Source organism: Monodon monoceros, unplaced genomic scaffold, assembly GCF_005190385.1.
Source record: "Monodon monoceros isolate NGI ecotype Baffin Bay Population unplaced genomic scaffold, NGI_Narwhal_1 Super_Scaffold_7, whole genome shotgun sequence".
In the NCBI taxonomy this organism is placed as follows: domain Eukaryota; kingdom Metazoa; phylum Chordata; class Mammalia; order Artiodactyla; family Monodontidae; genus Monodon; species Monodon monoceros.
In genome coordinates this window covers 94,373,064-94,396,533 of record NW_021703784.1, presented here as the reverse complement: position 1 = coordinate 94,396,533, position 23,470 = coordinate 94,373,064, and the positions used below count along the sequence as shown (strand labels likewise).

The 23,470-nt window shown below is 56.0% G+C and overlaps 2 protein-coding genes across 7 annotated transcripts; both read left to right on the top strand.

The window, feature by feature from the left end:
* The first annotated feature begins 2,938 nt into the window (after positions 1 to 2,938).
* Positions 2,939 to 10,925, top strand: PACSIN3 (protein kinase C and casein kinase substrate in neurons 3). Of its 5 annotated transcripts, XM_029209285.1 has the most exons (11): positions 2,989 to 3,080; positions 6,024 to 6,096; positions 6,345 to 6,434; positions 6,592 to 6,748; positions 7,504 to 7,739; positions 7,854 to 8,009; positions 8,599 to 8,774; positions 8,915 to 9,035; positions 9,209 to 9,345; positions 9,770 to 9,891; positions 10,288 to 10,925. In XM_029209285.1, the coding sequence occupies exons 3-11, from the start codon at positions 6,381 to 6,383 to the stop codon at positions 10,401 to 10,403; spliced, it is 1,275 nt and encodes a 424-aa protein (XP_029065118.1). In that variant the 5' UTR covers positions 2,989 to 3,080; positions 6,024 to 6,096; positions 6,345 to 6,380; the 3' UTR covers positions 10,404 to 10,925. The 5 variants fall into 5 exon arrangements, with proteins under 5 accessions (XP_029065116.1, XP_029065118.1, XP_029065119.1 ...); XM_029209283.1 differs by lacking the exon at positions 6,024 to 6,096 and having other exon boundaries at positions 2,939 to 3,080; positions 10,288 to 10,922; XM_029209286.1 differs by lacking the exons at positions 2,989 to 3,080; positions 6,024 to 6,096 and adding an exon at positions 3,752 to 3,773.
* A 579-nt stretch (positions 10,926 to 11,504) lies between these two features.
* On the top strand, positions 11,505 to 22,431 carry ARFGAP2 (ADP ribosylation factor GTPase activating protein 2). 2 transcript variants are annotated; one of them, XM_029208300.1, is made up of 16 exons: positions 11,505 to 11,614; positions 11,792 to 11,910; positions 12,430 to 12,502; positions 13,022 to 13,153; positions 13,238 to 13,318; positions 14,132 to 14,213; positions 14,504 to 14,560; positions 15,606 to 15,658; positions 16,088 to 16,224; positions 16,325 to 16,456; positions 18,869 to 18,997; positions 19,077 to 19,211; positions 20,113 to 20,239; positions 20,399 to 20,492; positions 20,591 to 20,709; positions 21,183 to 22,431. In XM_029208300.1, the coding sequence occupies exons 1-16, from the start codon at positions 11,543 to 11,545 to the stop codon at positions 21,201 to 21,203; spliced, it is 1,563 nt and encodes a 520-aa protein (XP_029064133.1). In that variant the 5' UTR covers positions 11,505 to 11,542; the 3' UTR covers positions 21,204 to 22,431. The 2 variants fall into 2 exon arrangements, with proteins under 2 accessions (XP_029064133.1, XP_029064134.1); XM_029208301.1 differs by lacking the exon at positions 11,505 to 11,614 and having other exon boundaries at positions 11,870 to 11,910; positions 13,026 to 13,153.
* The last annotated feature ends 1,039 nt before the right edge of the window (positions 22,432 to 23,470 follow it).

Below are 23,470 nucleotides of genomic sequence, written 5' to 3'. Positions count from 1 at the left end.
GCTTTCTCTAGTTGCCGCAAGCGGGGGCTACTCTTCGTTGGGGTGCACGGGCTTCTCATTGCAGTGGCTTCTCTTGCTGTGGAGCACGGGCTCTAGGTGCACAGTCTTCAGTAGCTGTGGCTTGCGGGCTCTAGAGTGCAGGCTCAGTAGTTGTGGCGCACGGGCTTAAGTTGCTCTGAGGCATGTGGGATCTTCCTGGACCAGGGATTGAACCTGTGTCCCCTGCACTGGCAGGCGGATTCTTAACCACTGTGCTACCCAGGAAGTCCCTCAACCATTGCCCTCCTGATGGACATTTGTTTCCAGTTTTTCCCTATTGCAAACAATACTATATGCAAACATCCTTGTACCCTTTTCTGGACTTGTACATGTTTGTCTACAGTAGATACCGAAAAGTGGAATTGCTGGGTCACCAGGTCATATGCTAACACCTCTGGGGCTTGGCACACCCAGGTGCTCCCGCCTAGAATGCCTCTCCACATGACTAACTCCTGCTTATCAAGACCAGTCAAGTGTCATCACCTGGTGAGAAGTGGTCTCGTCTGCTTCTGTTTTCCCATAGTACTTCCTGTCCATATTGTATCATTGTCATACCTTTAGGACTCTGCCTTATTTATCTTTGTATTCAACATCCAGCATAGGGCTTAGCATAAAGCAAAAATTTAAATGTTTTCTTAACTGGATGAATGAATAAATAAACACATGAAGGTACAGTGGTTAGGACATTCCAGAAACTCAAGGTGAGTGAGTCTGTGAAGGTTGTGAACTTGGGCTTTGGACCAACCTGCCACCTGGTGCCCCGGGCCAAGCTACCTCTGGGTTTCTGTCTATCCAGTCCTCTGACCTTGAGCATCTCATCTTGAACTCTGTTCAAGTTGGGTACCTCACTGATGGAGCCGTGTGAGTGTGTAGGGGCTCTGGCCGCAGCACAGAAATCTGAGCACTGGGGCAGCACTAGGATGGGGTTGGCTTTCCAAGGTCAGCTCTGTCTCCTTTCACCCTTGAAACAGCTCAGTATGCTCGAGTTTTGTTGTTGTTGTTTTTTTCTCTCCCTACAGTACCTTAGGGGCAATTAAGATCAGCGGCAACATTTGTGCTCTCTGCCTCCAGGTTTGAACCCAAGGGAAGCCAGATGTTTTCCACTCCGCATTCCCTTCTCCTTGTGGTCTGATGAATAGCTCTGGTTTTTTTTTTTTTGTGGCCTGGCTTCCCTAGATCCCAAAGCCTGGCTTGCAGTCTTTATTTTTAATAGGGTTTTAATAGGTGGCTCCTGTAATTAATTTCATTCTTGTGTTTTCACACTTTCTCTCCAGGTGCCTAAAGCCCCCAGGCACTTGGTGGGATGTTAACTGATTTTGAATAATACAAAACAGTATTGCTGTCATTAGATATTACCTCAGCTCCTCTCATTTGCAGTCGTTTTATAATCATTAATTGCCTGGGGCACATGCCCGTTTGGGAGGTCAGCCCAGTCACCTGTCATGTTTCATAGAGGTAGAAACAGAGATATGCAGAAAAGGGACTTGTCCAAGCCCCAACAGACAGTGGGTGTTGAAACTTGTTTCAGAAGCTGCACCCTGAGAGCGCCAAGGCAAGGATCCACAACTCAGGTACGATTGGCCAAACACGGCTTGTCTCGGGTGCCCCACAGGCGGTTTCACCCTCCCACAAGGACTGCGGAGCGAGTCAGCCCTCAGCGGCTAAAATTACCACCTGAAATTACCCGCCATTCTCTTCAGGGCCCCTTTCCATTTTACGAGCGGATTTATCTGCACAAAGAACGCGTCCGTGATTCCTCCCGGATTTAGAAACTACATAGTTTTGCTATTTTTAAAGCCGCCGTTTACAAATCCATACACACGTACTCACACTCCTCGGGGAGTGGGGGTGGGATGGGCTTGCGGGGAGTGAGGACGAAGAGTACGTGCTGGAAAGAGAACAGCGTGGCTCTTGGCTTCCCAGAGCGCCGCGCGGTCCCCTGGGGGCGCACTCCTCGGAGCGCGCGGCGGGGTTCGCAACCGCCAGCCATGTGCGCGGTCTAGACCCTCTGAGTGCCCCCGGCGTCGGACCGCGCAGACCTGCGCTCCCTCCCTCCTGCCAGGCCGCCTGGTCACCGGGCCCAGGAGGGAGAGGGAGGGGCGGGGAGACCGAGCAGGTGGCGATTAGGTCAGCCTCAGAACATTCTTGGACCGCTCCAGCAGTGGATATAAATAACCGATGGACAGGCTCCGAAAAATCCCAGGGTGGGGGGCAAGGGGGTGAGGAAGAGGGATTTATTAAGGGGCGGGGGAGTGGCATCGTGGCGATCTGCAAAGATCTACTAACAAAGGGGGTGGAGGGGCGAAGGGATTTAAGAATGAATCGTGGTACAAAATCTGGGAATAAGAACACGGAGGGGGAGGAGCTCGTGCCGTTCTGCCCCACCTCCACTACTTGTCTGCCCAGTCCTCAGAATGGGCCCTCGGATTGGCAAGGAGGGCTGTGCAAAGAAAGGGCACGGCTTTGGAGTCCCGACCCTGCCCGACTACAGATCTTGTGCAAGCTAGTAAAGATCACTGAGCCTCAGTTTTTGCATCTATACAATGGGAGTCCTAATGCTTACAAGGAGATGATTGTGAGCCTCGTGGGAGTTAAGAAGGGTGTGCTCAGCAAAAAGAGTAAGGCAGGGTAGCCCCCAGACCTCCCTCCAAAGGGAGCCAGCGCAGGCCCGATCCCTTCGCATTTCCACCGGTCTCCCAGGCTCTGCGGAGGCCGGGGAGGGGCAAAGCCGAAATCTGACTCCCTATAGCCGCGCGGCGCCACCCTGGGGAGTCGGCCCTGGCGCTTCTCAGGCGGGAGCTGAGACCCCACGGCCCGTGCCCCGGGAAGCGCCGGTCGCTGCTATGCCGGCAGCCCCTGCCCCGGCCGCTGGCCGGTGGGGTTGCGGCCGCAGCAGCGAGGAGAGGGCGGGGCCGAGGGCTGGGCTTCCCGGGGGAGGGCCCGGCGCGCGCCGGGAGGCGGCGGCCCCGGCCCGGGAGCGGCAGGACTTGGGCCGGAGCGTGGCCGGACCCCCACCCGCCGAGGCGCCCAGGGAGGACGCGGTGAGTGCTGCCCGGGCGCGGCGGGGAGGCGGCGGCGGGAGCCGCGGCTCGAGCACGCCCTCTCCTCCTCCGGCTCCTGAAGTTTGCAATGGCAGTGACTCCCTCCCCGAGCCCCCGGCCACCGCGCTCTGCGGGAGGACAGCAAGAGCTGCCGCCGAGCCGAAGGGGTCTATTATCTGCGGCGCCGCGCACCCGGCGGGGACCTGCCGGGAAGACGGAGGCGTCGGGGCTGGCGGGCCACACCATCTCCTGGGGCCCCTAAAAGGCCCCAATCCGCCCTGGGACCCCAGTAGGGGCCTTACTCCCCAGGACCCCTCGCCCTTAGCAAAGAGCCCCAATTCCTGGGGCCGCAGCCCCGGGCAACCATCTGGAGTTCGAGGCGGCGCCGGCCAAGGCAGGGTGCGCCCCCTCCCCTCAGCGATGACCGGCTGGCCCCACCCCCGCCGAGACCAAGTTCAACGAGTTTGCCCAAGAAGTCCTAGCTAGAGTCTCCATGGCTAGGCCTGGCCCGGCCGCTCCGCGTGGGCTCCATGGGCTCCGGGCCGTGCAGCGCCGGGCCCGCAAGAGGGCCAGGTCAAAGGGAGCCGTCCTTAAGGGTTGAGGTTAGAGACGGCAGCCCCTGGCCTCCGAGGTCTGGTGTGAGCGCTCCGGCTTTAGAGCGCGTCATCAGGGAGCAGGCACCTCAGGCGGCAGGTCGGGTTTCCAAAAGCGCCCCTTTGTTATGCCCCTCCCTGGCCCTGCCTCCTCTTCTTTCCCCGCGCCACCCCCTCCCCCAGCCTCCCGGGCCTCTCTGGCTTCTGGTTCCAGTCGCTCTTGCCTAAGTACCCCTCTCTGGACCAGTCGACCGGCCCCTCCTGTGCCTTCAAATCCTCGGGCTGCGGGCGGATCTGGAGGGGCGGCTGGGAGAAGAGGTCCTGAGGCCAAGCCTGTGCCTCAGGACAGAGGATGGGCAGGGCAGAGCAGCAGTGCTCCCTCCCAGGGGCATGCCCCCGGCTTCTGGAAAGGGTGGGGGCTGGTCTGGTTGGGGGTACATACCCGCCTCAGGTAAGGGAGTGGGTTCTTCCCTGAACTCCAAGACTCCCTACCTTGGCTTAGCAAGCTGTGAGAAGACCCTGCCAAGCCCCAGAGGACTTGTCCCAGCCCAGTAGGTGCTGGCTCCATGGGCTGGGAAGGTTCATTATCTGCTTTCTGAGCGCTTGCCTGTGGTGGAGCGTGTTGTGGGGACCAATCTGGGTCTCTGCTGGGGTCAGGAGGCACAGGGTGCTGGCCCTTCTCCGCAGGGGCCAAGGCACAAGGCCCACCCCTGCTGCTAGGTCCCGTGGGGCAGTGGGGCCTGGCTGTGCCTGGGGCTTGGGCTTGTGTTTGCTCTGGGAGGCTGAAGGGAGCAGTGCCAGCCCTGCACACACAGCTTGCTCTGTTCTGGGGCCAGAGAGAGGGAACGGGTGGGGGGCAGCTCTCCCGGGAGCCAGGAGCACAGAGGCTGGAGCAGGCAGGGGGCCCAGGCCCCTGTCTGCCTGACTGGGACAGCTCTGAGGCCCTGGGATTTACAGCTGCAGCTGGGTTTCTCTCCATCTGGTTGGCAAGTCCTTTCTGGGTAAGTGGGACAGACTCAAGAGGAAGCAAGGGGAAGTGCTGAGGACCCTGGTGGGGCAAGCTGCTCTGCTCCTCTCCTGCTCTGGGCCCAGGCACCTCCACTGTAGGCCTGAGCTCTCCCTCCTGTTAGCTGAGTGGTGGAAGCCCACTCAGGCCATGCTTTCTCAAAGCTGCTATAGCCAGTGGGTTTCCTGGTCTTCAGGTGGATGTCATTTGTTTTCTCATTCAGCTACTAACTAACTCCAGTGCCTGCAGAAACACAAACTGGACCCTCAGGAAGTCTCTGCCAGTGACTGGGGACAGATCCTGTCCTGTAGTCACAACCCAATGGGATATAGATGGGTGGGAGATGGGGATGGAGGAATGGACGGGGGGCTGGAGAAGGTGCCTTACTCTGAGTTTTGAAGGATGGGGAGAGATTTATCAGTTTGGGGAGTACTGTGATAGAGCCCTGCTTTGGGAGCAACAAGCACACTGTCCTCCTGGGTCTGGCGGTGTCCCTTGGGCTTGCTCAGAGGAGGAAGTGATTTCCTTCTAGGGGCTTGAATAGATGCTGGGGACAGCTGAGACCCTGCCCAGAGACAGGAGGGGAGTGGCCACATGCCACTGTGTCCTCTAGCCCCTGGGGGGGTGGCTCTGGGGTTGGAATCTGCCTTGTCCTCCTCCGCAGTTCTGGAGCACACTGTCATAACTGGCTGATCACCTGTCTGACACCCCGTGCCGCCCCATACTCTGGGCTTTCTGAGGGTGGGGCTGAGTTACTCATTATCCACGGAGCCCTTTGGGACCTCATAGTGGATGCTGTGGAGCGGGATGTGTGTCCCTCGTGACTGTCGGGCCCCTCACATTTCTTGTTCATTGCCTGGTTTGAGTCTTGTACCCGCCCTGGCACGGAAGCAGACCAGGAGGTGGAATTTCCATCTTAGGAGGGAGCTGAAGCCCCTTAGGAGAGGACAGTCTAATGCACTTGTTCGAGCTTCATGGCCAAGATAAGACTCAGGCCTCTTGGTTCCCAGTCTGCTCTTCCCAGCACGGGGAGCTACTGCAGTGTGGCTGGGCACCCTCTGACCTGGCCTGGTCTGGTAAAGGGTCGCCTTGTTCAAGGAGAGGCCACAGAGCCCTGGCTTGGGCAGGCGTCCTCTTGTCTCATCTGCGGTTGGGGCAGTGAGAGGCTCTCTGCCCACTACCCACCCCCGCCGGCCATGTAATCCCCAGCTGGACCATGTGACCCGACTGGCATTCTCCTGGTTGGAATCTGGCGCTTCTGACAGCAGTTGCTATATTGGGGGAGCTGGGCACCGCCCTGGACACTGTCAGCTCCACCCTCACCCCCTGCTTTGCTCTTGTTAGCTCCAAGGCAGAATCACAGTGGCAGCTTTGAGAGTTGGACACCCAGGTCCCTGAAGTGAGCTCTAGGCCCCAGGTACATGGAGTGAGGTGGTGGCGAGGGCAAACCAGGGCGAGAGGAGGACCTTTGAAACTACCATCTTTGCCCCCACCCTGGGCCCTCCTGGGGACTTCCAGACCCCTGCCTGCTAAGTCCTGGCTCTTAACAGTTCCTTGGGTAGTGGGGACGGCAGTGGGGGACAAAAGCCAGGGATAGGAGAGGGTCTTTTCCTGTCCCCAAAAGTGTGTGTCTGGCTTCCCTGCTTACACCTCTGCCCTCTACAGCTCTAATCCGCCACCATTCCGTGCTGCGGGGACACCATGGCTCCAGAGGAAGATGCTGGAGGGGAGGCCCTAGAGGGCAGTTTCTGGGAGGTGAGCAGCTAGCTGGGTCCCAGGTTTGGGGGTGGCACGGAAATGCTCACCCCTCTCTGGGCCCAGTCATCTGTCCAAGGGAGGAGCCTAGCTGTTAGCCCCGGCCCCTGCCGGGGGCTTCTCCCTGGTGACACTATCCTTCTCGTATCCTCCCCAGGCTGGCAACTACAGGCGGACGGTGCAGCGGGTGGAGGATGGGCATCGGCTGTGTGGGGACCTGGTCAGCTGCTTCCAGGAGCGTGCCCGCATCGAGAAGGCCTATGCCCAGCAGCTGGCCGAATGGGCCCGCAAGTGGAGGGGCTCCGTGGAGAAGGGTGAGCCTGTGCTCGGGCCTACTGGGAGAAGAAGGCTGCCGAGGGTGGGGTGACCAGGCAAGGCAGCTTCTTTTTGCACCTCTCGTGGAAAAGTTCAAGGCTTCCACGTCTGCCTTCCCTTTAAAGCGAGATGATCCTCCTGGTTATTCTTATAGCTGTGCTCTTAGAGTTCCCAAAGTACTGTCATGAGTCATTTTGATATTTCTAACAACCCTATAATGGAGATGGTCTTCTTCTACCCATTTTCCAGAGGAGAATGTGGCAGTTCAGAGAGGCTAAGTGACTTGCCTGAAGTCACACAGCTAAGAAGAACTAAAGCTTGAGCCCAGGCCTTCTGACTCAGGAGCTTGAGATCTTTCCATCCAAACAAGCTGCCTTCCTTGGGGACGGACACTAGTTCTTCCCTCTGAGGCAATAGAATATAGTGGATTATACCACAGTCCTGGGTTTGAATTTCAGCTCCAATTGTAGCTGTAATGCTTTGGGCAATTACTTTCACTTCTCTGGGCTGCCTTTTTGCTGGTTCCATGTTGTTTGTGACACTGTCTTCACAATGGTGGATGAGACAAGGATCCAGTGAGATCTCGTATGTCCAGGTACAGATTAGGTATTCAGTAAGCAGCAGCTGACATTATTTGTTGTTATCTTTGCATTTCTGCTCCATGTCTGGCACCCAGAGCAGCACCCGACGAGAGGGGGTGGGCTCATTGCAAGTGGCATCCCCGGCCCAGCCCAAGCCCCTTCCCTCCCTGCAGGCCCTCAGTATGGCACGCTGGAGAAGGCCTGGCATGCCTTCTTCACTGCGGCCGAGCGGCTGAGCGCCCTGCACCTGGAGGTGCGGGAGAAGCTGCAGGGCCAGGACAGCGAGCGGGTGCGCGCCTGGCAGCGGGGGGCCTTCCACCGGCCTGTGCTGGGCGGCTTCCGCGAGAGCCGGGCTGCCGAGGACGGCTTCCGCAAGGCCCAGAAGCCCTGGCTAAAGAGGCTGAAGGAGGTGAGCCTGGGCGGGATGGGCAGCAGAGGCACACACCTTCCTGGGTTGGCCTGGGGCTAGAGGGGGCCAAAGCATGGCATACAGGGTCCAAACTGGTCCCTGTGTGTGTGCCAGGTCGAGGCTTCCAAGAAGAGCTACCATGCGGCCCGGAAGGAGGAGAAGACAGCCCAGACTCGGGAGAGCCACGCGAAGGCGGACAGCGCTGTCTCCCAGGAGCAGCTGCGGAAGCTGCAGGAGCGGGTGGAACGCTGCTCCAAGGAGTCCGAGAAGGTACTGGCTGAGGGACTGGGCTGGCCCAGGTCAGGGCTTCCTGAGTGCCTTTTCCAGTCCCCAGCAGTTGTATTGCTCTCATCCTCACCTGCCACCTTCTCTCCAGATTATCAGTTAAGGGAGGAACCTGAGAAAGATGATGCTTTACTCAGGAGAGAAATGGTGTGGTTTCGGGCACTGGGATAATCTTCGCAGTTGCGGAGAACTTCCCAGCTCCTCCTTTCACAGTGTCCCACCTGGGACAAGTTCTCATGTTGTCTACCCGGCCAGAGCGCCCTTCCTCCAGCTCTGCACATCGAGCTCCTCCCTGTCCTCTGAGGTGCTGCTCAGTTTCCACCTCCTCCGGGAAGCCTTTTCTGATTTCTCCCACTGCTCCCCGTAGGTTGACCTCATCTCACTCTCCACCAGACTCTTAAAGCTGCTGTGCCTGAATGCCACCTCCCTTGTTAGGCTCCTGGGGTTCCTCAAGGGCAGGGGCCAGGTTTTGGGACCCTGGTGCCTAGCCCACAGTCTAGCCCACAGGAGGTGCTCAGTAAATACTAGCAATACAAGGTCTTGTCCTCACCAGACCCCCTCCTCTCCCACCCAGATGAAAACCCAGTATGAGCAGACACTGGCGGAGCTGCATCATTACACCCCACGCTACATGGAGGACATGGAGCAGGCCTTCGAGACCTGCCAGGCTGCCGAGCGCCAGCGGCTTCTCTTCTTCAAGGATATGCTGCTCACCTTACACCAGCACCTTGACCTCTCCAGCAGTGAGAGGTACGGCCTGCAGGGTGGGCATGGAGATCTGGGTGATGCTGGGTCTCCTCCATCTCCCCTGGGCTCTGGCTGGGCTGAATGAGATTGGGGTGCGCAGAGGCCCAGGACTTCCCAGCCTGAGGGTTGTGCCTGGGGCACAGGTTCCACGAACTCCACCGAGACCTGCATCAGGGCATCGAGGCAGCCAGCGACAGGGAGGATCTGCGGTGGTGGCGCAGCACCCACGGGCCGGGCATGGCCATGAACTGGCCCCAGTTTGAGGTACGTGTTCCAGGCAGGCTGGTGCTGGGAGGTGGGGTGGGCTCCCACTGGACTGAGCCTGGACCTCAGGAGGGAGGCTGGGGCTTGGGACGAAGGAGGTCAAGGTGGTCTGGGTGGTCCTGGCGGCCACCAGAGCCTGCAGCCCCGCCTGACCCTGAACACTGCCCCCACAGGAGTGGTCCTGGGACACACAGAGGACAATCAGCCGGAAGGAGAAGGGTGGCCGGAGCCCTGACGAGGTTACTCTGACCAGCATCGTACCCACAAGAGATGGCGCTGCATCCCCACCCCAGTGCCTGGGGTCCCCAGGGTGAGAGCCAGGATTCGGGCTGTGGGAAGGAAGCCGCTCTGCCCCCTGCTCTGCCCTCCTTCCTCTGTCCCTTCCCTTCATTCCCGTCACACCTGAAGTGGGTTGAAAATCGGTGCCAGGCACCTTAGGACATGCTTATGAGTTGTAATGATGCCAGTTTTTATGGTGGTTTAGATTTGCCAGGCGTTTCCCACATTCCCTCTCATCTACTGCTTATGTCAGCTCTGTATGGCAGAAGTGTGCCTGAGCTTGCAGACATTCATGGCAGAGGTCAGGCTAGAATCTTGCAGCTTTTCCCCACCTGCCTCTCCCTGGGTTCCTCCAGGAGGAACCTCCAGGAGGTGAGCCCTTGGCCCTGAGTCCTAGGCTCTCTCGCTCATGTTCCTTGTGCCCTGAGACTGCCCCTTTGTCCTTCCCTCTCTAGCGGCGGGCAGGATGAGGAGTGGTCAGATGAGGAGAACCCCCGGAAGGTTGCTACTGGGGTCCGGGTGCGGGCACTCTATGACTACGCGGGCCAGGAAGCTGATGAGCTGAGCTTCCGAGCAGGTACCCTGGAACTCCTTTCTTGATCCTTTCCAGACTTCAGCCCCTCCACCCCTTTTCCCTGCCCCTTTACTAGCCTGAGCAGGATTGTGGAAAAGGGAAGCCAGACATCCACTTATCAAGGGCCAGTTCTCTGACTCTTAGGGCTGCTCTGGGTCCAGCCCCCAGGAGTCAGAGCGTCTGCTTGGAGTCCTCATTTGCCTCTCAAAGTCATCAGCTACGGCCTGACTGCTGCATTCAGGGTTGGGGGTGGAGTGGCTGACTTTGACCTCCCTCTGCCTGAGCCAGGTCTCTTCTAGCTGGGCTCTCCGACTACCCCCTCCCCCTCAGTCCTTGACCCAATTGCAGGAATGGGGCTGGGCCAGGACAATTGCCAGTGACCAATCCCCCTTCTCGCAGGGGAGGAGCTGCTGAAGATGAGCGAGGAGGATGAGCAGGGCTGGTGTCAGGGCCAGCTGCAGAGTGGCAGGATTGGCCTGTACCCGGCCAACTATGTGGAGTGTGTGGGGGCCTGACCTGCCCTGGCAGCCCTTCTGCAACGTTTCTCCACCCTGGGTCAGAGCCCAGCTTGTCTGGACAGCGGGACCTGAGGGCCTTGAACCATCCTGCCCCTGCTGCCCCTCTGTCCCTTGAGGAGGGAGGAAGTCCTGGGACCCAGGGAACGGGAGGGGCCTGTGTCTAAGAAGGGACTGGTAGGGAATGGCCAACTGAGTCTAGGCTGAGGGGAAGATGGGGAGGTCAGGAGGTGACAGAAGGGCCCAGGGGTGCCTGGGCCTCCCCAAGAGTCCTCCAGTCTCCCCAGGAGCTGTGGATGCAGCTCCTGATCTCTGTGTTTTGGGGTTCCTGGGGTTGGCCTGGGGTGAGTGTAGTTCTGGGCTAGCAGCACTCTTTTGTGGCTTGTTCTAGTGTGTATTAAACTTGGAAGAAAAAACAAAACAGGCTTGTATGCATCTTTTTCGCTATTCCACCCTTGCCAGGCTGCCGAGGGCATCTGGAGAGAGGCACTGAGGAGGTCGTGGGCCTGGAGTATATTGGGGGGCGGGGGTTGGGCGAAGGTCTGCCAGCCTGGTACCTGTTCTGAGCCTTCGGGACCCTAACCTGGGGTGGAAGGGACTCGAGATCAGAGTTGGTGTGAGCCATCCAGGCTTGGTGGAGGCTGGGTGCTGAGTTCGGAGCCAGGCGGGAGCCCAGCCAGTTTATCTTCCCGTCCAGGCCGGCGGGACTACGACTGCTTGGTAGGACTGTTAATCATCACTCACCGTTCGGCAACTGGCCGGAGCTAAGGCCGGGTGCTGGGCCTCGCAGTCCACGCTTCTGTGAGGTGGCTCCACCTCCTGGGGGTGGCGGGGCTTGCGGGCGGCTCTGCGGCGAGGTTTGGGCCTGTGGGCCGGCCGTCGCCCCGCCCCGGCTGCGGATTGGCCCCGGCGCGGCGCGGCGCGGCGCGGCGTGGATTCGGGCGACCTCATGGGGCCCGGGACGCTGACGTCTCGGCGCCAGCTCCGCCGGCCGCCCATTGGTCCAGATCGGGACAAATCACCCCACCCCTCGGCGGGCCGGCCCCCGTTGAGGCCCACCCAACTGTGCCGCCTTCGCGGCCGCGGATTGGCCCGTGACGGGACCCGTCGATCGCGCTGGTGCCTGGGAGGGAGAGAAAATGGCGGCCGAGCCGAGCAAGACAGAGATCCAGACCCTTTTTAAGAGGCTTCGCGCAATTCCGACCAACAAGGTGCGTGAGAGGGAGGCGCGCGGCGCCCGGCGCCCGGCGCCGGCCGAGAGGGACTCTCCCGGCTCCCCTGGGTTCTGAGGGAGGGAGAGGGGTCGGCGCGGGCTGTTTTCCTGGGGTGTCAGCGCCCGGCCTCGACTCGGGGCCCCTGACCATTCGCTCATCTCCTTCTCCACCCAGGCCTGCTTCGACTGTGGCGCCAAGAATCCGAGTTGGGCCAGCATCACGTACGGTGTGTTCTTGTGCATTGACTGTTCCGGGGTGCATCGCTCCCTGGGCGTCCATCTCAGCTTCATCAGGTGGGGTCTCCTCGCCGTCGGTCGGGACTGGGTGCTCAGCAGGGCAGAGTGGCTGCCTGGACTTGGAGCGCCCTGGGTTTGGTGTTCGCCAGCTTCTCACGGGAGGCAGCCGCCAGTGTGGGCCCCTTGTTACACAGGCGGTTCGTTTCCGCGTCTGGGTCAAAACTCCGTTATTTCCTGGTGGTCAAACTCGACGCTCCAAGCGTTAGTTTCAGGGAAAAGTTATCTGCGTTGTTCTTGTTGCTGATGCACTGGAGCGAGACTGTGGCTGGCCTTAAGGGAAAGGCCGAGTCCAAGCTTCGACCTCCTTTCGCATCTGGAAAATAATTAGTACCTTTTGGACTAGATGAATAAAGAGCAGAGCTTTCCTGGACAGGGTAGGGTGGAGGAAACAGGGAGGTGGCTGATGAATGTCTCCTGGGTGCCTACTGCAGCCCGAGGCCAGATGACAGGTGTGGGTCTGCCAGGGAAGCGTCTCCTGGAACCTGCTGGTAGGTGACACACGGCCCTTGCACACAGGTCCACAGAGTTGGATTCCAACTGGAACTGGTTCCAGCTGAGGTGTATGCAGGTCGGCGGGAATGCCAATGCGGTAAAGCTCCTCCTTACCATCCTCCTGCCCCCGTTCTTCTGCCTGGGTACTGATTTCACAGTGACTTCTTGGAGGCCCTCTCAGTTTCTCTGTTCAGAGGATTCTCTGGTCTATGGCAACACTGTACACTATTCTCTACACTTGGAGATTGGTCGTTGTTCTTTTCCAAGGGGCTCTGGATTCGAACTAAACTGGACAGACGTTCTTGGGGGAGAGGCCAAGGGCTTGGGGCCTCCACGGTTGTCTGGGTCTCGTGGGCTTGGATGAAGGAAGGGCAGAGTGGGTACAGCATGCTGTCCTCAGGCAGAGCTGAGTGAGGTCTGGGCTTCAGTCATTCATCGTAGAGGATGGGAGGCTGTGTTTTTTGTAGGAGTTTCTGAGGAACTTTATGAAAAACTGCTGGTGTCAGTAGAGCATACTGTCCTATATAAGTAATAACCAGACTGTTAGAAGGAGGTGTCTGTTTTGCTCTGGGGAGAACCACCTGTAGCACGTTCTCCTCTCTTCTTTGCTCACCAGACAGCCTTCTTCCGCCAACATGGATGCACAGCCAGTGATGCCAACACCAAATATAATAGCCGAGCTGCCCAGATGTACCGGGAAAAGATCCGGCAGCTGGGGAGTGCGGCCCTGGCTAGGCATGGCACTGATGTAAGTGCCTGTTCTCCCGGGCTGGGGTCATGGGGTAACTGGGAATATTCAGAGTCCTGTGTTTCAGTTGTGTCTTCTTTCTAGCTTTGGATAGACAATATGAGTAGTGCTCCCAGTCACTCGCCAGAGAAGAAGGACTCTGATTTCTTCTCGGAACACACTCAAGTGAGTGCGCACAAGGAATGTTTCCCACAGTTGTTCCTGACAGGTGGTTTACTTACTGAGGCCAAGGCCCACAGTCATGGGCATGGATTCCATTCGCCTTGGTGTGATACCTCATACGGGGAATGTTTGGGGCCCACTGCTGGATAGACCCAGGTGTTTCCTCTTCCCATGAGTAGGGGTGCAATGAGGCCCTCCTTAGGAACACACCCCTATAAGCTGGGGTGGTAGGGAGGACGAGAAGCTTCTTAAAGGCTCGAGGTATCAGGAACCCCAAATAACTTTTCCTGGATTCTTCCCCTATGATAAAGGCACTGTGGCTGGGGACAATGAAGGGATTCCCTCCCAAGCAACCTACCCCTGGGAGGAGGTTTCCCCTCTACCCACCCACTGGGTGCTGAAGTCAGACTCTGTTTGAATCCCTGCTCCTCTACTTGGTCTTTCTAGTGTGGTGGCTAAGACACCTAACCTCAGTCTCTAAGATGGAGAACGTATCTACCTCATAGGCTTGTTGTGATAATAAAACATATTTACATGTAAAAAGCCCTTAGACTTGTACCTGGCACATGGTGAGTGCCCGATGTAATTATTAAATTAAGGGAATGGGTTCTGGCTCTAAGTAAACAGTGAAGGGATGGAGGTGGCTGCTAGTTTTGTGCTGCCTTCTTCCATAGTGAATAGCAACTATAATTTTGATTGCTAACCTCCAGTATTCTTTCCTCATGGGCTTGGAGTAGGGCCTTGTACCCACAAGGTATTTGGCACTCTTTGCCAGCAGGAATGGCTCATCAAGGCTTCTGTCATCTGGCTTTTCAGCCCCCTGCCTGGAATGCACCAGCCACGGACCCATCAGAGACCCAGCAGCCACCCCCATCTGCAGAGAGCAGTGGCCTGGCACGTGAGTTTAGCCCAGATTCCAACTATGTGCCTTGGTCCTGGCAAAGGACTTGGGGCTAGGAATGGGACACCTGGCCAAGGTAATGGGAGTGAGGGGTCTCCTACTATCTCTGGGTGGGCTGGGATTCACTTAAGTCCCTCAGAGGAGGTGGTGGGCATTCTTTCTCTATTTTGGTGGCCTCAGAAAGCTGAGGAAAGTCGGTGCCCCTACTTTTACCCCATCACTTCCCTTAAGGGGAGGTCATAGGAAGTTTTGAGTCTTCCACCTGATTCCCATCATTGCATCCACAGAGCCGGAGCACGGCCCCAACATGGAGCTGCTTGGCACCTCACCCAAAGCTTCTCTGGGTCAGTATACCAGGTGGCAGGTGTGGGGTGCCTGGGAGAGGGTCGGCCTCGGGGGTTCTTTTCAGATCTGCTGCTGCCTGGTCATGTGGACTGAGGTCCCAGGAGACTGAGCATCTGATCTCTCTGGAGTGGGGCTTGGGATTGAAGTTGTGGCTGCAACATCGACCACAAGGACTTGAGAGCAAGCCCTTGGCGGCCGGTGTCCCAGGCCTGGGGTTTGCCTCTGGGGGTGGGGCTGGGGCTGGCCAGCATAAGGCTGGACACCTAACCCTGGGGGCCGAGGCAGGATTGGCCTGTCTGGTCTATTTCACGAGAAAGGGGACAACTCTGAGCTGCTAATGGCTGGAGGCAACATTGTCCTTTCTCGGCCAGTCCCTGGCCTTTTGGCTCTTTTCTACTCTCTTCTTGATGTCCTTCAGACTTAGTTCAGGGTGAACAGTCCATTTGCTGCCCTGGTTTGTTTTGTCGACCTTTGGGCATTGGGGCAGGAAGCCAGCAGAATGACCGTCAGTCTGACCCCATGGGAAGGCTGGCATGGCCTGGTCCGGAGTGAGGCTCTGTAGAGGCCTCTGGGCTTGGGAGCTATATGGAGGCTCTGAGGTGGGGCCCCCTGTTAGCCACAAGTCTGTTTTTCTCCAGAGTCCGTGTATCTGTCACCTAAAGGGGCTCTTCCTGCCAGAGGTAACCAGCAGCTTCTTGGGGAGCCCCTTGCGTGCCCGCTTCCTCTGCTCTAGGAGCTGAGGCTGGCGTTTGCTGCTGCCCCTGCCTGGCGGTCTTCGTGTCGGGTCAGGGACTTTGTCTCTGGTGCTTCAGGTCTAGGTTCTTAGGTCCATCGGCTGGGAATCAGTAACCTCCTCTAACCTCGTCTGTCTTGGCTTGGACGTCCTGACACCATTGGTTGGAGCTGGTGGTGGCAGCTTTGCCTTCCCCTGCCTGAAGCGGTTCTTTGTAGAAGCTCTTGCCAGAAAGCTGCATGATGCGGACTGAGCTGCTGCCTCTGACCTCCCTTTGTCTCTGCTCACGCCCCACCCTCTTCCTCACACAGAACTGAAAACCTCCCTCATTGGCAAGAAGAAGCCAGCAACAGCCAAGAAAGGGGTAGGTGGGGAGAGGCAGTATGGCAGAGTGGTTAGGAGCTGGAGTCAGACGCCTGGGTTCCCCCTTTGCCCTGACCACTTACTGGCTGTATGACTGGAAAGGTGCTTAGCTTCTCTGCACCTGATCTGTGAGGGGCTGTCAAGATGCTTGTCTCTAAGGGGCCCCTGGGAGGAGTCAGTGAGATTGTGCACATAAGTGCTTGGCACATCCCGGGCCTGGTAGCGTTAGCCGTTGTCCTCCGGCCCCCAGGCCTCTGCTGGGGTTGTGTGGGCCACGTTATGCTCAGCTCCAGCAGAACCACTGTTCTCCCTCTCCACCATGCTGACGGGGCTCCTGTTTTTTTACACTAAACTTTAAGAAGGAACCCTTTCCTTGTGGGTGTTTCCATGCATTGTGGTTGGCAAAGCTCTCATCACATAATTCTGCCAGCTGGGTGCCAAGAAAGGCCTAGGGGCCCAGAAGGTGAGCAGCCAGAGTTTCAGCGAGATTGAGCGGCAGGCCCAGGTGGCAGAGAAGCTCCGTGAGCAGCAGGTGGCTGATGCCAAGAAGCAGGCCGAGGAGTCCATGTGAGTGTTTGCCAGAGGGGCCCCAGCTTGTATGGGGTTGGGTGGGCAGGTAGGACAGGTCAGGATGGTGCCGGCCTCTGACACGTTTGTTCCCTCTAAGGGTTGCCTCCATGCGTCTGGCCTACCAGGAGCTTCAGATTGACCGTAAGAAGGAGGAGAAGAAGCTACAGAATCTGGAAGGGAAGAAGCGAGAGCAGGCAGAGAGGTTGGGCATGGGACTGGTGTCCCGAAGGTGAGGCTCAGCTTTGGGGTGTGGCAGGGAAATGCCATTGTTCCCCTGGGAACCATTGAAGGTTCTTCCCAGCAATTTGGGGTTCTAGGCTTAGTCTTCCTCCAAGGCTGAATAGATGACTTTGCTTATTGTCTTCAAGCCCCTAGTATAGTGCTTGGCACATAGTAGGTACATGCTCGCTAAGTATTTGTTGAACGAATGAAACACAGGATCAGGTGCTCTTTCGATATGTCCAAGAGACTAGGGTGGTATTTCTTTTTCTTTTTTTTTTGATATTTATTTATTTATTTGGCCGCACCGGGTCTTAGTTGCAGCATGCGGGATCTTTAGTTGTGGCATGCGGGCTCTAAGTTGCGGCATGCAGGATTTAGTTTCCTGACCAGGGATTAAACCTGGGCCCCCTGCGTTGGGAGCGTGGAGTCTTAACCACTGGACCACCAGGGAAGTCCCTAGGGTGATGTTTCTTAAAAAGGGTGCTAATGGCACTTTGAATGGCAGGACAGTTTTCTCAAGAGCTTCCCAAGAATCGCAGGGCTTTCAGCATTCCTAATACCTGTCCACTAAATGCCATTAGTGTCACCAGATGCCATAACACCCAGAAATAACCCCAGACATTTAAATGCCCTTTGGTTGGGTGGTACCCTTCCTGTTTCAGGACCACTGGGTTTATGTTGCCGTGGTTTTCTTAAAAAAAAAAAAAAAAGAACAAGGGCTGCTGACCAGTTCTCTTATGCATTTTGTTTGCTTCACAATAAGAGTTAGCATCTAGAGATTTCAGTAATGCTAGATTTTTTATCCCTCTTAAAAATTGGAATATCTGGCAGCACCAGGGTGAGCAATCCTGGCTACAGTGAGCTTGTGCTAAGTGGTGTCTGCTCCTTTCCAGGGGGCGTGAGCTTCGCCAATGGCCTTATGTACTTAAATACAGCAGTGTCATACAGGAGGTATTGTTTTCCCTTTTTACAAATGAGAAAATTGAGACTCAGAGCAATTAAGCAATTTGCCTAAAGCCCCAAAATCTAGTAATTCTTACAACTAGATTTTGAACATAGAACTGTTTGATTTCACATTTAGTATTTGTAGCCATTATGCTCTACTTCTCTGGAAGAAGATACAGCTGGGTATTTCTACTTAATCTTTCAGGACATGGCCAGTTGGATTTAAGTTATTCCCTTTTAGTCTGTGTGCTAATAGTGTAACCCACAGCTAATCAGGGAGACAAAATTTTATCCGAAAAGGACTTTCCTCTTCCCTGTTTTGTTCACAGGAATGACTGGATTAAAGGGTATATTTAAAACTTTCTTTTTCTTTTTTGTACTGCAGTAGAATCATTTAAACCCAGCCCACCTTATATAAAATCCTATTGCAAAATATTCACTCCTTGGAGTTCTGCCAACCAAAAGCAGTAGATACTTTTTAATGAATTTATTTAAATGAAATTAATCCTTAAAAGCCTCTGTGGAGCTTAACACAGGAGGGAAGAGAGGCATCACGAGTTGGTACTGGCTGCCAAATTCAATGCCTCTTCTCATTGGGAAACCAAATAGCAGATCCAGGTTTTAGTGCGTAAGGCCAGACTCTACTTTGAAATGCTTTCTTCTTTAAAAAAAAAAAAAAAAAAAATGGATGGGATAATTAAGAACTCATCCTTTGATGCCATTAGACTCACTTCCCTGGTTCTGGGGCATTTCATCTTTTTTGTTTTATGTGTCTATCTTGGTGAAGGATGTGGCTCATGGTGCAGCAAGTTGAGGACAGAAAGCACTATTATTTGGTGCACATTATCGTTAAAATTAAAACAGGCCAAACAGTCATTTGTCAGGGAAACCCTACTTTGAGAAAACAAAGCTGATGTATTGACAGGTGAGGAGTGCTCTCCAGTTTACACAGTTGCTAGCACTTCCTGCTGGGTCTTGCCCAGCCCTGGGCACAGTCAGGGGAAGAAGGTTCTGGGTGGTGCTCAGTGAAGGAGAACCCAGGTTTCTGCCAGCAGCTGGGCATCTTCTCTTCTCTTTCTTTTTTTTTTAATAAAGTTATTTATTTTTGGCTGCGTTGTGTCTTCGTTGCTGCGCTCGGGCTTTCCGTAGTTGCACCGAGCAGGGGCTTCTCTTCATTGTGGTGTGGGCTTCTCATCGTGGTGGCTTCTCTTGTTGTGGAGCACAGGCTCTAGCTGTGTGGGCTATAGTCGCACGGGCTTCGGTAGTTGTGGCTCATGGGCTCTAGAGTGCAGGCTCAGTAGTTGTGGTGCACGGGCTTAGTCGCTCCATGGCATGTGGGATCTTCCGGGACCAGGGCTTGAATCTGTGTCCCCTGCCTTGGCAGGCAGATTCTTAACCAGTGCGTCATCAGGGAAGCCCTGAGCATCTTCTCTTGTGCAGTGACACTGATGCTCACTCCTGCTTTTCTCCACAGTTCCGTCTCCCACTCGGTGCTGTCTGAGATGCAGGTGATCGAACAGGAAACCCCAGTGAGTGCAAAATCCTCCCGCTCACAGCTGGACTTGTTTGACGATGTTGGTACTTTCGCCTCTGGACCCCCAAAGTAAGGCTATTGTTGGGGTGCAGACTGGGCTACCATGTTCCTCATCAAGCTTCTCTGAGCCACTGTACTGTCTCCCCAGGTACAAGGACAACCCCTTTTCCTTGGGGGAGAGTTTTGGTTCCCGCTGGGATACAGATGCTGCCTGGGGTATGGACGGGATGGAGGAGAAGGAGCCAGAAGTGACTGTCTCAAGCGTCCGGCCCATTTCAGAAAGGTGGAGTGCTCTAGGTCAGCGCTGTCCAGTAGGATGCTCTGTGATGCTGGCAGTGCTACTGTGTGGTGTGGTAGCCACCAAGTATGTGGCTAGCGAGTCCTTAAAAAGTGTCTAGGGTTAATTGAGGAACTGAGTTTTTAATTTAATTTGAATAAATTTGAATAGCCACATGTGGCTAGTGGCTACCAGATTAGAGAGTGCAGGAATCAGGCTTTGGTTTGAGCTGTGCTCTGCCATTGCAGGAAGCCTTGTAGCCTCTTGTGCTTGAGGTCCATTTCTCTGGCAGGAGGAGCCTGATTTTGTGTCTCTGGCCTTCATCTAGTAATTTTTTAAAAGCATATTCCATGTTAATCGGGGTAGTCCTTAACTGATAAATAATCTGCAGATAATCCATTTGTAAAATGGGGACATAACTAATGACTTCAGAGCTGCCATAGGGATTAAATGTAATGAAACTTATGAAACACCTAGCTCAGTGTCTGTGTCAGTGCTAGGTGGGAGTGACCGTACACCTTTTCAGCCACACTGGCATGCTTTTGAGAGTAAAAAGGGGGGGGGGGTAATACTATTAATTACGCCAGGAGAGTAGGTGTAAATCCAGGCAGACTGAGACATTTGATCATCCTAGTGGTTTGGGGCAGAAGCGTTGGCCCCTCCAAACCCTATTTCCATGCTACCTAGTGGAGGGAACATAAGCTCTATGTGCCTTGGCTTCAGTGTGGAGAAGAGAGGGCCCCTGGGTCCCAGAGCCGTAGTCAGATGGAGCCATGGTGAGCGTCCCCAGAAGGCCACTGGTGCTTTTTTTGGCCTCCGGTAGGAATGGGATAGTAATGCTATAGTGATACTATTGCCTGGTAGCAATGGGAAGAGTCAGAGCTGTTGTCCCACATGCACCCCTCAGAGTCACAAACCGGAGGGAAGTGGAAAGCCGGAGCTCAGGCCTTGAGTCGAGTGAAGCCCGACAGAAATTTGCAGGAGCCAAAGCCATCTCATCTGACATGTTCTTTGGGCGGGAAGTGGATACTGAGGTAAGTAGAGTTGTCTGCTTACCTGAGCCTGGAGGCAGCAGGTAGAAGCAGAGTTTCTTCCCTACTGTTTTGGACTTTGGCACCAGGGTGGCTGGGCCTGGATGAGTTCTTGGGTCATCGGCCCAGAGGTCCTGAGGCCTTGCCTTTTCTTCACCGCAGCATGAAGCCAGGTCCCGGCTACAGCGGCTCTCAGGCAGCAGCGCCATCAGCTCTTCGGACCTCTTTGGGGACATGGATGGTGCTCATGGAGCAGGTAGGCCCCAAGCGAAGCCTGCGAGCAGAGCTGGGGCCCCCTGGACTGGGAAGGGCTTCCTGCTGGGCTCTGGGTCACCCTTTCCCTTGCTTTGACAGGTAGTGTGTCTCTGGGGAACGTGCTGCCCACAGCTGACATTGCCCAGTTTAAGCAGGGTGTCAAGTCTGTGGCCGGGAAGATGGCCGTGCTGGCCAATGGTGTGATGAATTCTTTGCAGGTGAGGCTGGGACTGCTTGACCTGGGGTGGGAGGAGACCAAAGGGTAATGCTTGGAAGTTGGCCTTCTCCACCAGATCCAGACGTAGCTGCACGGTAGCCCTCAGCCCGAGAGAGCATTTTCTTTTCCTGAAGGGCAGCTTCCTTCCTTTGAGCTTGGTACCAGGGCTGGGCCTCTCCCTAAGACGATGCCATGTCTGCAGTGATTTTCCCCCACTCTTGTCATCTGTACTGTTTCTCCTCCCTCTCCAGCTTCTGTGAGATCAGGCAGGGCTTCCCCCTTGGGATCTGGCCACAACCCCTTTCCTGGGTCACAGTAAAACAGAAAACAGTCTCTGCCAGGGTGAGATTGGTGCCTGATTCCCCCGCCTGCCAGTACCCCAGTCCCGAGGGGTGTGTTGGGGGAGGGTGTGCATGCTGGAAAGCTGATGCAGGTTAGAGACCCTGACTTTGTTTTTTCTTTCCCCATCCCCAGGATCGCTATGGTTCCTACTGATCCAGGCTCCATGGCTCAGACACATGGTGTTGACAGCAGCAAAAACCTCATGATTCCTAGGCCTGGGATGCTTGCCTTGTGGAAGCTGGGGAGGCATTGTTATTTTATACCTGTGGTGTGTGAGTGGGTGGCCTTTGAGGATCTCGGGTGAGGGATGGGCAGTATCAGCCCCTGACCTCTGTCTGGAGATTGCGCCCTTTATCCTCTTCTCACACTCCCACCCCTGTGTGCTAGATTATTGTTAATCCAGTCCTGCCCCCAAAGCTGCTGCTCACTTGTCCTGCCACACTGGGAGTGAAGGGGGAGAGTTCCCTCAGGATGGCTTATCCTGGGTCCAGGCCTTCCCCGAGTAGGGAAAGTAAAAAGTATAAGGCTTTTTTGCTGGCTCTAGGATCCTTCCAGATTGTCTGAGGGTTTGGCCCCTGTCCTCTGGAACCAGCAGGGAGGTCTGGAAAGAGTTCTGCTGTAGATCAGCCCCCAGGGGAGGGAGGCTCTGGACTAGGCTGCTGCTGTTGCTGCTCCAGTGGTCTCTTCTGGGCACCAGGAGAGGGCAGGGGAGGGGAAGGACCTTCGTGTGGGCCTTACTGAGGGCTAGAAACTTTACCTGGTACCTAAAGGTTTCATTTGGGGTCAGACTGGAGGCCCGGGTGATCTTCTCCTGTCTCACTGCCCCTTTTTACAGTGATCACTTGGAGGATTACTGCTCCTCCTGGGTGTCTCGGAGTTCTCCCATACCATCCATTGTGGACCACAGGACCCTCTGTCCCCTCCCGAGACTCTGTCCCTTCTTCCCTTGCTTGGTGGCCATGGTGGGTCTCATCTGCCCTGTGCTCTGCTCTGGATGCTGTGAGTGTAAAGCTGGCCAAGAAAGCAGAGGACGTGAGGGACAGGAGCAGGCTCCTGGGGCTCAGCTTTCTTCCTCCTCATCGTCTGGGTCTTGGGGCCTGGACAGCACCCCACCACTGAGAGCCTGAGGCGCCTACAGAGCTGCAGGTCTCACCCCTCTGGGCCACACACTCATCCTTGGTGCCATCGTCCCCTGCCGTGCTGGCAGCCTGGGCCCGCCCCACCCTGCGGTTGAGGGTTGAGGTTCCGAGCAACAGACCACTGTTCCCACCACCCCCTCACCCAAAGGGATGTGACTTTCTTTCTGGACTGTTTGTATTGAAACTAAGTGGTGTCAAATAAAGCCCCGACGGGGCCCTAGGCCTCTGTTGGTCTGAGTGAAGTAGTGTCCTCTCTGGATCCTGCCTCCCTGCCCAGTGCAAGCCCCTCGCCTCACTCTCTGGGCTCCCACCAATATGGGTAGGGCGTCGGTGCTGAAGCTGAGGGCGCTCTCTCCGGGGCCTCCAGCTTGTCCCTTCTCTGAAAGCCAAAGGCCCCCAGCTCCTTGGCCCTGTGCTGCTGTGAGGTGCGGTGCAGCCTTGACCTCACCACCCCGTGGCACACGGAGGACAGAGCTGATATTACTTGGCCCTTTAACTCACCCACTGAGCCATATGGCTGCAGGCAGGCGAGCGACTTCAGCATCGTACACCTCATCCCAGCAGTAGGCTTGGTTTGGGGGGGGTGTCTCAGTGCAGTTAAAAAAAAAAAGGTTGTGTGTGTGTGTGTGTGTGGCTTGGCAACCGTTTTCCCCTATAGGGGCTCTGGGAGATGGGTGGAGGGAGCCATGGGGGCTCTAAGCCAGTGATTTCCAAACTGGGGATCTTGGAGCTTTGGAATCTGGAGTGTTCATAATGGAGATTTCTGTGCTGGAGCTTGGTCATTTGCGTTGTAAGCAAGCTCCCCAGGTGACTGATGCATGTCAGGATTTTTGAACTGCTCTCAATCAGCTGGAGGCTGGAGATCACTGGTCCTGAGTCCTCACCACATGGCTTGGAACTTCCAGTCCTGGCCCGGGGCTGCAGAGCTTTCGGAGCCAGTCCCTGTAACTAACTAACTATCCAGGGGTGCTGGTCTGGGCAGGGAGGAGCCCAGGAAAATGTGTGTGCCCAGTGGCTTCAGAGGAAGCAGCCTGCTCTGGGTCCCTAGGTGGGTGTTAACTGCCCAATTCAAGGACCCCTGCCCAATTCAGGGAAGTTGAAGACCACCTGCCTTACCTTCCAGCCTTGGCTGGAAGCTGGTACTCCTCGGCCTGTCTTGTTCATAGCTGCATCCCCACTGGCCTAACCCCGAGCAGGTACTTGGAAAATGCTTAATGAAACTCTGGTTGAGAGGCTCTGCAACGCTCACCCTTCGCGGCCAGAGTCTCTAAAGTTACGGGA